Raw genomic sequence first — 15,431 nt, forward strand, 5'->3', positions numbered from 1 at the left:
TTCCCAACCAATTCCTCTTCACGAAAGAATAACAATAGGAAATTACTTTAAGTAGTTTTCTCTGCAAGCCAGAATCTCTTGAGTTGGTCATGCATGTAGGGCTCAACCACACCCACACGCACAGCCCTTTGTAAGCTGCCGTCGGCTTACGCTCAAGAATAGAGTTCATGCTGAATTCACTACATGTAACGAGTAGGGGGTCTTTGGAGAGTCTTATCTCCCACGTGGATAACGCAACTATCTTAATTTGAATGCTACTATGCTATGTATGAAAATTGCTTTTTTTTTAACCTCACACACATAGGAAACTAATCATGAGGCAGACGACATGTCAGTTAACTTCTGTGTGCTGCTGGGATTAGTACAACGAAGCACTCAATCAGTTTTATTTCTCCTCACCACAATGGAGGGAAGGAAAGAGCAGAAATGAGTGGTAGGGTCATATGCTAGTAGAAAAGGGGGCTGGGATTCCACATTCATTTTGGAAACTGAGTAGGAATTGCTTTCCCCAACATGCCTTGGTAGAGTGTGGCCCAAGGGAGTGGGGAGGAGCCAGACAAAACATACAGGCAGCCGTTTTCTGTTCTGAACAGTCAGCTCCTCTCAAGTCCAGAGGGCAGCTATTCCCGAGTTCACCCGGGGGACAGCAGGAGTATGTTCCTTTTGATGCTGGGCCCAAGTGTGCCAGTGAGCAGATGGATGAGGTTTTGCAAACCTTTAGTCAGGCATAACACAACCTGAAGGGCTCTTTATGTTCTTCCCTGCTTGAGAAGTAGCGAACCTCGTGTACCCGGGGGTCCGTAGAGTCCTAAGCAGGGAGGTTTGATGAATAAGATATTTTTGTGGCTTTTCTAAAATTCCTTCTTTCATATACAAAGATTCCTTCAGTTAGGTCCTCCATTATCCTAAGTGCTCTGCTCTGGTCATGAGCAGGTAAGGACCTATCTAGCCAAGATAAGTAGGCTGCCTCAGAACTTCCCATAGGGAAAATAGAAATCTGATTCTTTTCTTTTTTTCACTCAGTCTCTAGGTTGAGAACTCCAAGTAGTAAGAGACACAGGATAAGGATGGGAGAGACTGAGCCTTTTCCAGAGTCGACTCCTCTGCTGAATGCCACTTTGAAGGGAAAGAAGAAGTCAAACGGCAATTTCCAGTCCATTCTGGGTTGGCCCCTTGGAGGCTCTGGCTTCTGGGTAATGTCCACAAAGGTGACAACAGTTGTCAAAGATACTTCTGTTACTTGTTGGGAATCCTGCAGGAAGAAAGTGCATGACAGGTCAGCGCTTGGTACCCATTCACATAGCCCTCCAACTTGACTCTTATCATTACTTTGCCTGAAGAAAGACCAAAACCAAATTGCTTAAGCAAGATATACCCTCTTCTCATATTGTTCCTATGTAGTTCTCTATCATATACAAGGAAATGAATTTCTTAGCAGCAGTCCACAACACCAGAACTGTGAGCAGTTATACCTACCTGAAGACTGACTCTAGCTTCCCCCAAACAGGGAGCTGCCTGATATCAGAGAGGCCAGATGGCAAAACTGCTGCTATTACATGCTCAGCAGCTTTACCTTATCAAATTCCAGAAGGCTCCAGGCTCTGAAAGAGTACATATGTACTAGTGGATGTAGTACGGGCAATTCTATTCCTTTTTCAATTGCAGAAAGAAATGTGAAACTTCGTGGAAAAAGCAAAGAACTCAATAATGTAAATAAAAACCCCATCAGACTCAGAAAATCTCAGGGTTAGAAAGGATCCTCCCAACCATCCACCAATTCAAGTCAAATAAAACAGATGCTCCCAGAAGAAGGGACCTCACCAAGCTGACTCAAGTATCTGATCTAATAGACATAGCTTTTGGTAGATATGGTTGCTGCCTGATGACTGGAACACGTTTATCTAAAATAAATTCCCTTTGTTCTGACTCTGGGCTTACCAAGCAAACGTCTGATTATAATATGATAGTAAATACCTATCTTGTTGAACCAGAAATGAAGATTTTCTCCATTCACCTTCCTACACTCTGATGACATATAGTATCTGCTGTGGTCTTTGGCAACAGTAAATTCCAGGCTCTGGTAACACCATTTTGCCTGGAATAACCTTTCTAGGTACTTTTTGTTTTTTAATGAGTGTGGGGCCAGTGCTGTGATAAATCTTGCATGTCATATTAACTCTTTGCATTCTTCTTTTTTTGAAACAATGAAGCTCATGAGGGACTTGCCATAGAACTAATGTAAATTCTGAGGCACTGAAAGTACCACATACATTCCAAGGACAGCCAGCTTAGGCTGAAGCTGCAGAGGGAATCCTGATTCCAGCCAGGCATGGAAGACTGGCTGAGATGAACCAGACAAAAAAAAAATGGGGAGGCGTTTATTACTCAAAAGTAATAAACTTTCTTTGGTGTTTAACTTATGAAAGGATTTACTGTTAGGACTTTAATTTTTCCCTAGGACCTTTATACTGGGGAGAGTATACTCAATTTTTGGAGCAAATCTTTGTAGTTGACATTATTGAAACATGTTAATATTGTTGTTCAATCTCATTACAGAATGCCTGATGAGCTGTATTGGCTGGGATGGCTAGAAATATTTTGGGATGGGAAATAGAATAGGGAATGAAAATTTTCAGCCTTGGGCTCAGTGTTGTCTAGGAGTTGACTTAATTAATGTGCTGTTCTGATGCATTTCAGAGCCTTTAGGGGGAGGGCAAATTTTAAACTGCTTACTAGCAGTCCCAGAAGGATACCCAAAGCAGCTGTGGTTAGAATTGGGATAGCAGTCTTATGATGGAAGAGTATAGTTTTGCATTAGGAAGCCCACTGCTACACACCCAAGCCACATCCACCTACCTAGTGGTTCTTAGTAATAAAGCTGATATTGTTATCTCTTTTTGTCTGATTCCTTTAAATTGGTTTCACACTTAGGCAGGGAAAAGAGGGGTGTCATCAGCCCCTTCAAACTCCAAGATTAGGGAATTTCTGGAGGCTTGAGGTCAGCCTATAACCAGAACCAACCTCTAAGATAGCTATGAGCCCAAGAAAGGAAACTTTAGGCCCATGTCTACTCAAATATATATATATATATCTATATATATATCTATATATAGATATATATATATATTTTTTTCCCCAATGGCTGGGAAACCCTACATGATAAAGGTTTTTGCTGAGGAAGATTTGCCCTGAGCTAGCATCTGTGCCAACATTCCTCTATTTTGTATGTGGGTCGCTGCCTCAGGATGGCTGATGATTCTGTACAAGTCGGCACCCGGGATCCAAACCTGTGAACCCGGGTGGCCGAAGCAGAGCATGCCGAACTTAACCACCATGCCACAGGGCCAGCCCCAAAAGTTCTTTTTGAACAGAATTGTTTTTTCAGATTCATCCAGGATATAGGCTCATCAAGAGCTACTATTAGACTTAATTTTAAGAGGGCAGTGTAAATATATCTTCTCCCTATATATCTAAAAACTACTCCTATCCAATAAGAAACAGATACAAAAACTCCATCTTCACTGCAATGGAGAGACATCACCTTATGTGAATACAGAAAGCAGATGGATGCAAGGTTTCACAGAGGGAAAAAACGCCAACCTAAAAGCCTTCAGAGACTAGAAGCAAGCAGATTTCTGCAGGGCCCTAAAAGGCTCAGTAATAGGATGTAACAGAGAGGCAGGGGTGAGGTAGGGACAGAAAATGGTTACTGAATGATACCTCCTCAATGCATCAGGCAACTAACCCTTCCCTACCTAAACAAGAGACTGGACAGTTTAAACCAGAGAAATTCTGGATTTAGGGACGTTGGACATAAAGAAGGGCAGAGTGGGATTTAAAATAGGGAAATTATTCTGTATAATGAAATCTCTTCCCTCATCTAGCTCCAAATGCTGACAGATAGTCTTATACCCATACCGCTCAGTCAGGAGTCAGGAGGTCTTTTTTGGAGAAAATGTGCAGTTCCAGCAAAAAGACACAAAGATACTGACATTTGCTAGTTCCACAACCCCAAAAGCAACTGCACCTAATCAGTCTACAGTGAAGGCCACAAGTCAGTAAGTCTCACTCATGATCACAGAGCCTTCAGTCAGCTTAATAGCTTACACCTATGCTGGATACACAGCTAGAGATTGCCAGACGTGTGGGGGAAGCTTCTCACATTCAAGAGAAAAACTGTACCAAATAAGCAGAATAAATAAACTCAGAGGAAACAGAAACAAGGAAAAATCTTCAAATATACCCAAGAAAAAGATATTATTAAATGAAACAGAAAACAAGAAAGTGCTCTTAAATATTAAAAATGTGATAGCCAAAAAAAAAAAAAAAATCAGTAAAAAGGTTTAAAGACAAGGTTGAGGAGGAGTCAAGATGGTGGCATAAGCAGACTCTGAACTCACCTCCTCCCGCGGACACAGCCAATTTACAACTACTCGTGGAAAAATTACCCCTGGGACAGAACTGAAAACTGGATAAGAGAAACTCCTGCAACAACGGACAATCCTAACTGAGGTACAAGAGGCAGAAACTCCCTTCTGGAGAGAAAAAACACCGCCTTCACAAGCCGCAGCGCCTCATGGTCGCCTGGGAGCAGCCCACAGGTACGCAGCCCTCCCTGGAGGCGTGGGGCCCTGAGCGGGGGAGCACCCCCGCCGTGGGCATTTTGTGGACCCAGCACAATCTAGACGAGTGGCATAATATCTGACTTTGCCTGCTACTAAACATTGGGGAGTACCCCCAGAAAAGCTGGTTCACAAAGAAATTAAAACCGGCTCTTAAAGGGCCCACACGCAAACTCACCTGTTTCAGAAAGCAACCTAAAATCACCAGAAAGAAAGGTGCACAGTGCTTTGGTGAAAAGAGACTCACCTAATAGGCCCTGCGTGCATCTTGGTGACAGGTGAGACCTCTCCAGGGACTGGGACATTGGCGGCGGCCACTGTTGTGGCCTGGTGTGGGCATGCTGACACAGACGACATTGGAGTTCTCCCTGGGGCCTGCAAGCCCAGGGTCTGCCCCACCCGCTAGAGCACCGATTTAATCCAGCTCAGCCAGGGCAGGCAGCCCACCCTAGAGACTGGCCCCACCCAACAACAAGCCCTCAGGCAACTTGTGGGCCTGCATACATTGGTGACTGGATTCTCTGCAGCCTGGCAACTGAGCCCACTTCAGTGGGGCAGGGCATGCACAAGGAGCAGGTGGAGAGTGTGGGGCAGTGGTGGAGTGTATGGGGCTCCCGCCATGGAGAGACTGGGTCCGCTTGGGGAGGTCAGGGCGCACACACGGGGCAGGACTGTGTTGACTGTGTGTGTGGACCTGTGGGCAACAGGGCTTATCAGCTGCAGAAGACTTGTGCTTCTCAAAGACCCACATAGAGGGTTTGCCCCACCTTCCAAAGCCTGAAACAATTGGGTACTCCCATGCCTGAGGCCAGCCCCACACAGCTGCAATCCTCAGAGAGCTGACAAGAGACCTAAAGGCTGGAGGCTTATAGCAATTGTAAGGCCCTGAGCCTAACAACCTGCCACGCTGGGGCCCTACTCACTTAAAAGAAATACTGCAATACAAATGTGCTATTAGAACTTGCAGCCAACTGTGTTGGGGCTCCCCACACCTGATAAAGAGACTGAAGGGCCCACAACAACTACAAGCAGCTGAGCATTACAACAGCTGGCCAGGAGCATAACTCGGCCTCCCTGGGCGCCTATAGGGAGAACAAACAGGCCACAACAGAAGGACACACGTAGCCCACATAGGGGTCACCCCTGGAACATTGAGAACTGAGGGAAGCACACTGCAGGCCTCCTAAGCCATCACTTACATAAGGTCACCTATCCAAGAGCAGGAGACGTAGCTGACCTACCTAATACGTAGTCACAAGCACAGGGAAAGAGGCAAAATGAGGAGGCAAAGGAATACATTCCAAGTAAGGGAACAGGACAAAACCCCAGAAAAGGAACTAAGTGAAACAGAAATGAGCAACCTACCTGACAGTTCAAACTAAGAGTGTTAAGGATGCTCACTGATCTGGGGAAAGAACAGATGAACTCAGTGAGAATGTCAACAAAGAAACGGAAGATATAAAAAAGAACCAATCAGAAATGAAGACTACAATACTGGAAATGAAAAATTCACTAGAGGGACTCAAAAGCAGAGTAAAGGATACAGAAGAACGGATCTGTGAGCTGGACGAAAGACTAGAAGAAATTACCCAAGCTGAACAGGTAAAAGAGAAAAGAATTAAAAAGAGTGAGGACAGTCTAAGGGACCTCTGGGACAACATCAAGCGCACTAACATCCGTGTTATAGGTGTCCCGGAAGGAGAAGAACGAGACAAAGGGGCAGAGAATCTATTTCAAGAAATAATAGATGAAAACTTCCCTAACCTAAGGAAGGAAACAGACATCCAGGTACAGGAAGCACAGAGAGCCCCAAACAAGATAAACCCAAAGAGGCCCACACCAAGACACATCATAATCAAAATGTCCAGAATTAAAGATAAAGAGAGAATCCTAAAAGCCACAAGAGAAAGTCAAGTTACATGCAAAGGAAACCCCATAAGGCTATCAGCTGACTTCTCAGCAGAAATCTTACAGGCTAGAAGAGAATGGCATGATATATTTAAAGTGTTAAAAGGAAAAAACTTACAGCCAAGAATACTAATACAGTAAGAATACTATACTCAGCAAGGTAATCATTCAAAATGGAAGGAGAGATCAAAAATTTCCCAGACAAGCAAAAATTAAAGGACTTTGTCACCAAGAAACCAGTGCTACAAGAAATGTTAAAGGGACTGATTTAAGGGGAAAAGAGAAGACCACAAATAGGAAAAATTATTTATTTCCATGATAAGAGGGTAATGGATACAAATACACAAAAAAGAGGTTAGATATGATATCAAAAACATAAAAGGAGGGAGGAGGGGAGTTAAAGAGTAGAGCTTTCAGACAGAGGTCAAACTAAAGAGACCATCAATTCTGTACAGAAGAAGGAAGGAACAGAGAAGGACTACTAAAACACTGAGAAAAAAAAAGTTAAAAAATGGCAGTAAGTACATACTTATCAATAGCTACTTTAAACATCAATGGACTAAATGCTCCAATTAAAAGGCATAGGGTGGCTGATTGGATAAAAAAACAAGACCCATATATATGCTGCATACAAGAGACACACTTCAGACCTAAAGACACTCACAAACTGAAAGTGAAGGGATGGAAGAAGATACTCCATGCAAATGGCAATGAAAAGAAAGCTGGGGTTTCAGTACTCATATCAAACAAAATAGACTTTAAAACAAAAACTGTAAAAAGAGACAAAGAAGGGCATTACATAATGATCAAGGGAACAATCCAACAAGAGGATATAACACTTGTAAATATCTACGCACCCAATGTAGGTGCACCTAAATATATAAAGCAATTATTAACAGACATAAAAACAGAAATAGACAGTAACACAATAATAGTAGGGGACTTTAACACTCCACTTACACCAACGGATAGATCATCCAAACAGAAAATTAATAAGGAAACATTGGCCTTAAATGATACACTAGAACAGATGGACCTAGTAGATATATACAGAGCATTCCATCCAAAAACTGAAGAATACATGTTCTTTTCAAATGCACATGTAACATTCTCCAAGATGGATCACATATTAGGCCACAAAACAAATCTCCATAAATTGAAGAAGACTGAAATAATACCAAGCATCTTTTCTGACCACAACGGTATGAAACTAGAAATCAACTATAGGAAGAAAATCAGAAAAGCCACAAATATGTGGAGATTAAACAAAATGCTACTGAACAACAACTGGGTCAACGAAGAAATCAAAGAAGAAATCAAAAAACACCTGGAGACAAATGAAAATGAAAATACAATATGCCAGAATTTATGGGATACAGCAAAAGCAGTTCTAAGAGGGAAGTTTATAGCAATACAGGCCTATCTCAACAAACAAGAAAAATCTCAAATAAACAATCTAGCAATGCACCTAAAGGAACTGGGAAAAGAAGAACAAACCAAGCCCAAAATCAGTAGAAGAAGGGAAATAATAAAAATCAGAGCAGAAATAAATGAAATAGAGACCAAAAAAAAAAAAAAAAAAGAAAAAATTAATAAAAGCAAGAGCTGGTTCTTTGAAAAGATAAACAAAATTGACAAACCTTTAGCTAGACTCACTAAGAAAAAAAGAGAGAAGGCACAAATAAAATCAGAATCGAAAGAGGAGAAATTACAACAGACACCTCAGAAATACAAAAGATTATAAGAGAATACTATGAAAAGCTATATGCCAACCAATTTGACAATCTGGAAGAAATGGATAAATTCTTAGAATCATACAACCTTCCAAAACTGGATCAAGAAGAAGTGGAGAATTTGAATAGACCAATCACCAGCAAGGAGATCGAAACAGTAATCACAAACCTCCCCAAAAATAAAAGTCCAGGACCAGACGGCTTCCCTGGTGAATTCTACCAAACATTCAAAGAAGACTTAATACCTATCCTTCTCAAACTCTTCCAAAAAACTGAGGAGCGGGGGAAGCTCCCTAACTCATTCTATGAAGCTGACATTACCCTGATACCAAAACCAGACAAGGACAACACAAAAAAAAGAAAACTACAGGCCAATATCACTGATGAACATCGATGCAAAAATCCTCAACAAAATACTAGCAAATCGCATACAACAATATGTTAAAAAGATTATAGACCATGATCAAGTGGGATTTATTCCAGGGATGCAGGGATGGTTTAACATTTGCAAATCAACCAAGGTGATACACCACATTAATAAAATGAAGAATAAAAATCACATGACCATCTCAATAGATGCAGAGAAAGCATTTGACAAGATACAGCACCCATTTATGATAAAAACTCTGAATAAAATGGGGATAGAAGGAAAGCACCTCAACATAATAAAGACCATATATGACAAACCCACAGCTAATATCATCCTCAATGGTGAAAAACTGAAAGCTATCCCTCTAAGAACAGGAACCAGACAAGGATGCCCACTGTCACCACTCCTATTTAACATAGTACTGGAAGTCCTAGCCAGAGCAATCAGGCAAGAGAAAGAAATAAAAGGGATCCAAATTGGAAAGGAAGAAGTGAAACTGTCACTATTTGCAGATGACATGATTTTATATATAGAAAATCCTAAAGAATCCACCAGAAAACTTTTAGAAGCAATAAACGAATATGGTAAAGTTGCAGGATACAAAATCAACAGACAAACATCAGTTGCATTTCTATACACTAACAACGAAGTAGCAGAAAGAGAAATTAAGAATACCACCCCATTTACAATTGCAACAAAAAGAATAAAATACCTAGGAATAAACTTAACCAAAGAGGTGAAAGAGCTGTACACGGAAAACTATAAAACATTGCTGAAAGAAATTGAAGAAGACACAAAGAAATGGAAAGATATTCCGTGCTCTTGGATTGGAAGAATTAACATAGTTAAGAAGTCCATACTTCCTAAAGCCGTCTATAGATTAAAGCCATCTATAGATTCAATGCAATCCCTATCAAAGTTCCAACAACATTTTTCACAGAAATAGAACAAAGAATCCTAAAATTTACTTGGAACAACAAAAGACCCCGAATAAGTAAAGGAATCCTGAGAAAAAAGAAAAAAGCTGGAGGTATCACACTTCCTGATTTCAAAATATACTACAAAGCTATAGTAACCAAAACAGCATGGTACTGGCAGAAAAACAGACACACAGATCAATGGAATAGAATTGAAAGCCCAGAAATAAACCCACACACCTATGGACAGCTAATCTTTGACAAAGGAGCCAAGAACATACAATGGAGAAAAGAAAGTCTCTTCAACAAATGGTGTTAGGAAAACTGGACAGTCACATGTAAAAAAATGAAAGTAGACCCTTACCTTACACCATACACAAAAATTAACTCCAAATGGATTAAAGACTTGAATGTAAGACCTGAAACTATGAAACTTCTAGAAGAAAACATAGGCAGTACGCTCTTCGACATCGGTAGAAGAATAAAGACTTTTTTTTTTTGACAAAGGAGTAGAGGTATTTTTGGAGATGGGGAACTAAAATAAAGTAACAAGAGATAAGAAATCATAAGGTGGAAAGTATGCCATAGCTATTTAAGAAGCAACAATTACAGATCACTTTGACCCCTTATCCTTCCCACCACTGTAATTAGGATCCCTAAAGGTTGTGCTTCATTCATTCATTCACATATTTACTAACTAATATTTCAAATGAAATGCTTACTCTTCATATATTAAAAATATCGCCTCCATAATTGTGTAGAGGTTTGGAACAAATGCAGTCTAGTAGGCAGTCCAGTAATTAAAAGGAACTTGAATGCATTTACCAGGTCACTGGATAATACTGAATGTTACAGACCCATTTTAGAATTTGTGTTTTAGTACTACATGAAGCACAAGAATTTTAAGTTAAGTTTGTGTGTTATATACGAATTCTGAAGTCTAAAGTTTTTCTATTTGCATTTCAAAAGTTACGTATAAGCAAAACTAGAGAATTCACTGTTTAGCATGTGTAGCAAGAAGAACATAGAAAAAAACCCTCCTCAAAGTCCAGTCATCCCGTTTCTTTTATCAAGAAAAACAAAAGGCACATAGCCAAGTCAGCACATTTCTTTTACTATGGATCCAGTTCGTTGTGTATGGTTGATTTAATTTATTTCTACTCTAAGCTATAGTATTTTATGTTTACTTCAGAAATTACCACTAATAATTCTGTTTTAACACTAAGATTTAGGGGGTTTATTTTTTTCAATTCAGTTTACATGCAGCAAAACCCTTTGTCCCCAAATAAGATTTAATTTGTAACAACATGAAAAGTGCAGATTAGGTTTTATTTGGCTTTGGTAATAAGAAGTACACTCTATATATTATTATATTACATCTCTATAATCACAATTTTTAAACCATCATATGTTAATCATGTCAACTCATTACAAATGAAATCTATCATTAGAAATTAATGACAGAGAGATTAATAAAGAAATCTATCATTATTAGAAAAAAAGCTGTGGATATCATCTCTTAGATTTATGTTTTTGTAGCTACATATTTCAAACTATTCATCTTTGGCTCAAGTGTGTAACTCATAACTGAGCTGTAAGAGTTCTTTTTTCTACATATAAGAACATGTATTGTCAGATACATGTCAGATACATGTATTGCAAATATTTTCCTCTAGTTGGTGGCTTTTTTCCCATTTTTCTTAAGTGTCTTTTTGTTTTAATTTCTTATTGAGATATAATTTATATACAATAAAGTGTACACACATTAAGCATCCATTTCAATGAGTTTTGACAATTGTATATGCTATGTAGCCAACACTCAAAACAACATCTGGAATACATCCATCATTTCAGAGAGTTCCTTTGTGCCTCTTTCCAGTCTATTCCCTGTCCTTCTCCCAGAAGCAACCACTTTCTGACTTTTATCACTAACGATTAGTTTTGCCTGTTCTTAGACTTCATATAAATGGAATCTTACAGTATATTTTTATGTGTTTTGCTTCTTTCACCCAAGACAAATGTTTTTGAGATTCATCCACACTGTTTTGTGTACCAGTCATTTATTGTTTTACTGCTGAGATTTCCATTGTGTAAATATACCACAATTTGCCCCTTCTTCTGATGATGGATATTTGGGTTGTTTTCAGTTTTGTGTTATTATAAATAACGCTGCTATGAGCATTCTTGTACAAGTCTTGTTTTGGACATATGTTTTAATTTCTTTTGGGTAAATACCCAGGAGTAAAACTCTTGGGTCATAGGAAGATGAATTTGTAAAAGACCAAGTGGTTGTACCATTTTTCATTCCCATCAGCAATGTATGAGAACTCCAGTTATTCTACTTTCTTGCAAGATTTTATGACATCAGTCTTTTTGATTTTAGCTATTCTAGTGAGTGGTATCTTGCGAATTTAACTTGTACATCCCTAATGACTACGTTTATTGGCCATTTGTTTATTTCCTTTTATGTAGTACCTGTACAAATCTTTTGCCCATTTTTAGTTTTTTTTTTTTTGTCCTTGCGTTATTTATTTGAAGGCATTCTTTTTATATTCTGGATATGAATCTTCTTCAGATAATGCATTGAGAAATATTTCCTCCCAAACTACAGTCTGCCTTTTCCTTTTTCATAATGGCATCTTTTGATGAGCAGAGATTTTAACTTTTGATAAAGTCTAATTTATCAAATTTTTAGTTTTATGGTTAATGATTTTTGTTTCTTATCCAAGAAATCTTTGCCTACTTCAAATTTGCAAAGATATTCTCCTGATTCTTTTAGAAGCTTTATGACTCTGGATTTCATGTATAGGTTTATGATCCAGGCATAAGTACTTTTGTGTGGAGTTAGTTCATTTTTCCCCCCATCTGTTTATCTAGCAGTTCTAGTTTTATCTAGTTGTTTCAGCACCAACTGTTTAAAAAAAAATTCTTTTCCCATTGAATTGATTTGATTTTTGGACTCTATTTTGTCTCATTGATCTATTTGTCTATCCTTATACCACTACCACATTGTCTGAGATTTAGAGTAAATCCTGAAATCAGTCGAGTAAGCCCTCCAACTTTGTTCTTCTTTTCCAAAATTGTTTTGGCTATTCTAGGTCCCTTCTAAATTTTAGAATTGGCTTGTCAATTTCCACAAAGATGGCTACTAGAACTTTTTTGGGTTTGTATTGATTCTATGGATCTATGTGGGGATCAGTATCTTAATGTTGAGTCGTCTTCTCCATGAACATGGTATATTGCTCCATTTATTTAGGTCTCTCATAATTTCTCTCAGTAATGTTTTATTTATTTTTTTTTCTGCTTAAACAACAGATATTTATTTCTCACTGTCCTGTACACCAGGAAGTCCAAGATAAAGGTGCCAGCAGATTTAGTTCCTACTGAGAACACTCTTTCTAGCTTGCAGGCAGCCACTTTCTCACTGTGTCCTCACATGATGGAGAAAGAGAAAGCTCTGGTCTGTCCCTCTTTTTATATGGACATTAATCCTATCACAGGCACCCACATTCATGATGTCATCTAAAGTTAATTATCTCCCAAAGCCCTCTCCTCTACATACCATCACATTTGGGGCTGGGGCTTCAACATGAATTTTTTCTTTACTGATGAATAATTGACATAGAATATTTTATTAGTTTCAGATGTACATGATATTGATTTGATATTTATATACATTACGAAATGATCACCACAATAAGTCTAGTTATCATCTATCTCCATACAAAGTTATTACAGTATTATTGACTATATTCCCTATGCTGTACATTACATCCCCATGACCTATCCATTTTATAACTGGAAGTTTGTGCCCCCTAATCCCCTTCACCTATTTCACCCATGCACCCACCTCTCCCCACTCTGGCATCCACTAGTTTGTTTTCTGCATCTATGAGTCTGTTTCTGTTTAGTTTTGTTTGTTTGTTTTGTTTTAGATTCCACATATAAGCGAGATCAGACGGTATCCATCTCTCTTGGTCTGACCCACTTCACCCAGCACTACACCATCCAGGTCCACCAACGCTGTTGAAAATGGCAAGATTTCATACCTCTTTTTGGCTGAGTAATATTTCATTGTATATATACACCACATCTTCTTTATCCATTCATCTATCAATGGACACTTAGGTTGATTCCATATCTTGGCTATTGTAAATAATGCTGCAATGAACATAAGGGTGCATATATCTCTTCGAATTAGTGTTTTTGTTTTCTTCAGTTAAATATCCAGAAGTGGAATTACTGGATTGTATGGCAGTTCTATTTTTAACGTTTTTTTTTGTGAGGAAGATCAGCCCTGAGGTAACATCCGATGCTGATCCTCCTCTTTTTTGCCGAGGAAGATTGGCCCTGGGCTAACATCCGTGCCCATCTTTCTCTACTTTATATGGGACGCCGCCACAGCATGGCCCCACAAGCAGTGCATTGGTGCGTGCCCAGGACCCGCACCTGCAAACCTCGGGCCGCCCAAGTGGAGTGCGTGCACTTAACTGCTTGCGCCACCAGGCCGGCCCTATTTTTAATTTTTTGAGGAACCTCCATACTGTTTTCCATAGTGGCTGTGCCTATTTACATTCCCACCAACAGTGTAGAGGGCTCCCTCCTCTCCACATTCTTGTTATTTTTTTGTCTTTTTGTTAACAGCCACTCTGACAGGTGTGAGGCAGCACCCCACTGTGGTTCTGATCTTCAGTAACGTTTTATAGTGAAGAGATTTGTGCTCTTTTTGCTAAATACGTTCCTAAGTATTTGAAGATTTTTCATGCTATTGTAAATGAAACTGAATGAATTCATCTTTAAAATTACATCTATAATATCTAGTTATTTTTAGACGTTTTCCTAGTGACTTAAAAGAAAGTTTAATTATTACAAAAGCAATAAATTATATTATAAAAAGTTAAAGAATATTGATAAGTAAAACTAAGAAATAAAAACATCATATTTCCATCACTAAGAATACCACTATTAACATTTATATCTTTATCTTTATATATACGGACATCCACATATGCATTTTTAACCATATAAGATCATATTGTACAGGCTGTGTTGAAATCTACTTTTAAAAAAAATGAACCTCTACCTTTTCATGTTAATAATATTTCTTTCTATCTAAAATATAGTCCATATTCGAGCTTCCCCAACTATCCCAAAATGTGTTTTATAATTGCCCAAATCAGAATTCAATGCAAAAACATGCACTGCATCTGTTTTTTATATTCATGAGTCTCTTTTAATCTATCAGAATCAGATATGGTGATTTCAATTATGATGGTCAGAACTTATTTAACTATAAAGCATATTGTAAAGCCCACAAAAAGCTTATTTTTCCTCACAAAGTACATGATTTTTAAGAAGAAGTTAGTTGATATGTGGTATTAACACTATGATTTTAGGAGAACTAGTGATATAAATAAAGTAGAATTAAGGAGAATAATAATTTCTGAAAAATTAATAAATTATTTATATACAATATTCTTCTAGATAATGTACACATTATTTCTCCATATTTTCTTAGGAACAAACATATATTTGAGAGAGAAGCCAGCGAAAAATTCGAAATTCCCTCACTTATTTTAAGGATGTCAATGACGTTATCAAGATTTTCAAATGAGTCAAAGAGAACGAATATGTTCAAGAATAAATGTGGTTAAACACTATCAGGGAGAGATCTCAAGCCGTTATACATTTGAACATATGGAAAAACGAGCATAACTTTCCAAAGTTCTTTAAAAAAAAAAAAAAAAGAGCTAGTAAGATAAGAAAACAACCCCGTGAACTACATAAGGTTCTTCTATACAGACTATTAAGAACCATAGAAGGGGGCAAAGTACTTCCATAGTCTAATCATTCATTAAGAGATAGAGACAAATAGTGGTTG

The 15,431-nt window shown here is 38.4% G+C and overlaps 1 protein-coding gene across 3 annotated transcripts in view; it reads right to left on the reverse strand.

The window, feature by feature from the left end:
• Nucleotides 1–335: 335 nt before the first annotated feature.
• TCTN3 (tectonic family member 3) overlaps nt 336–15,431 on the reverse strand; it is a 69,215-nt gene continuing 54,119 nt past the window's right edge. For all 3 annotated transcript variants that reach the window (XM_058543609.1, XM_058543608.1, XM_058543610.1), the window contains one exon: nt 336–1,252. In XM_058543609.1, the coding sequence (XP_058399592.1) occupies nt 1,016–1,252 (237 nt within the window). In that variant the 3' untranslated portion in view covers nt 336–1,015. The remainder of the gene's footprint in view (nt 1,253–15,431) is intronic.

The sequence above is a fragment of the Diceros bicornis genome, chromosome 6 (genome assembly GCF_020826845.1).
Source record: "Diceros bicornis minor isolate mBicDic1 chromosome 6, mDicBic1.mat.cur, whole genome shotgun sequence".
Classification (NCBI taxonomy): domain Eukaryota; kingdom Metazoa; phylum Chordata; class Mammalia; order Perissodactyla; family Rhinocerotidae; genus Diceros; species Diceros bicornis.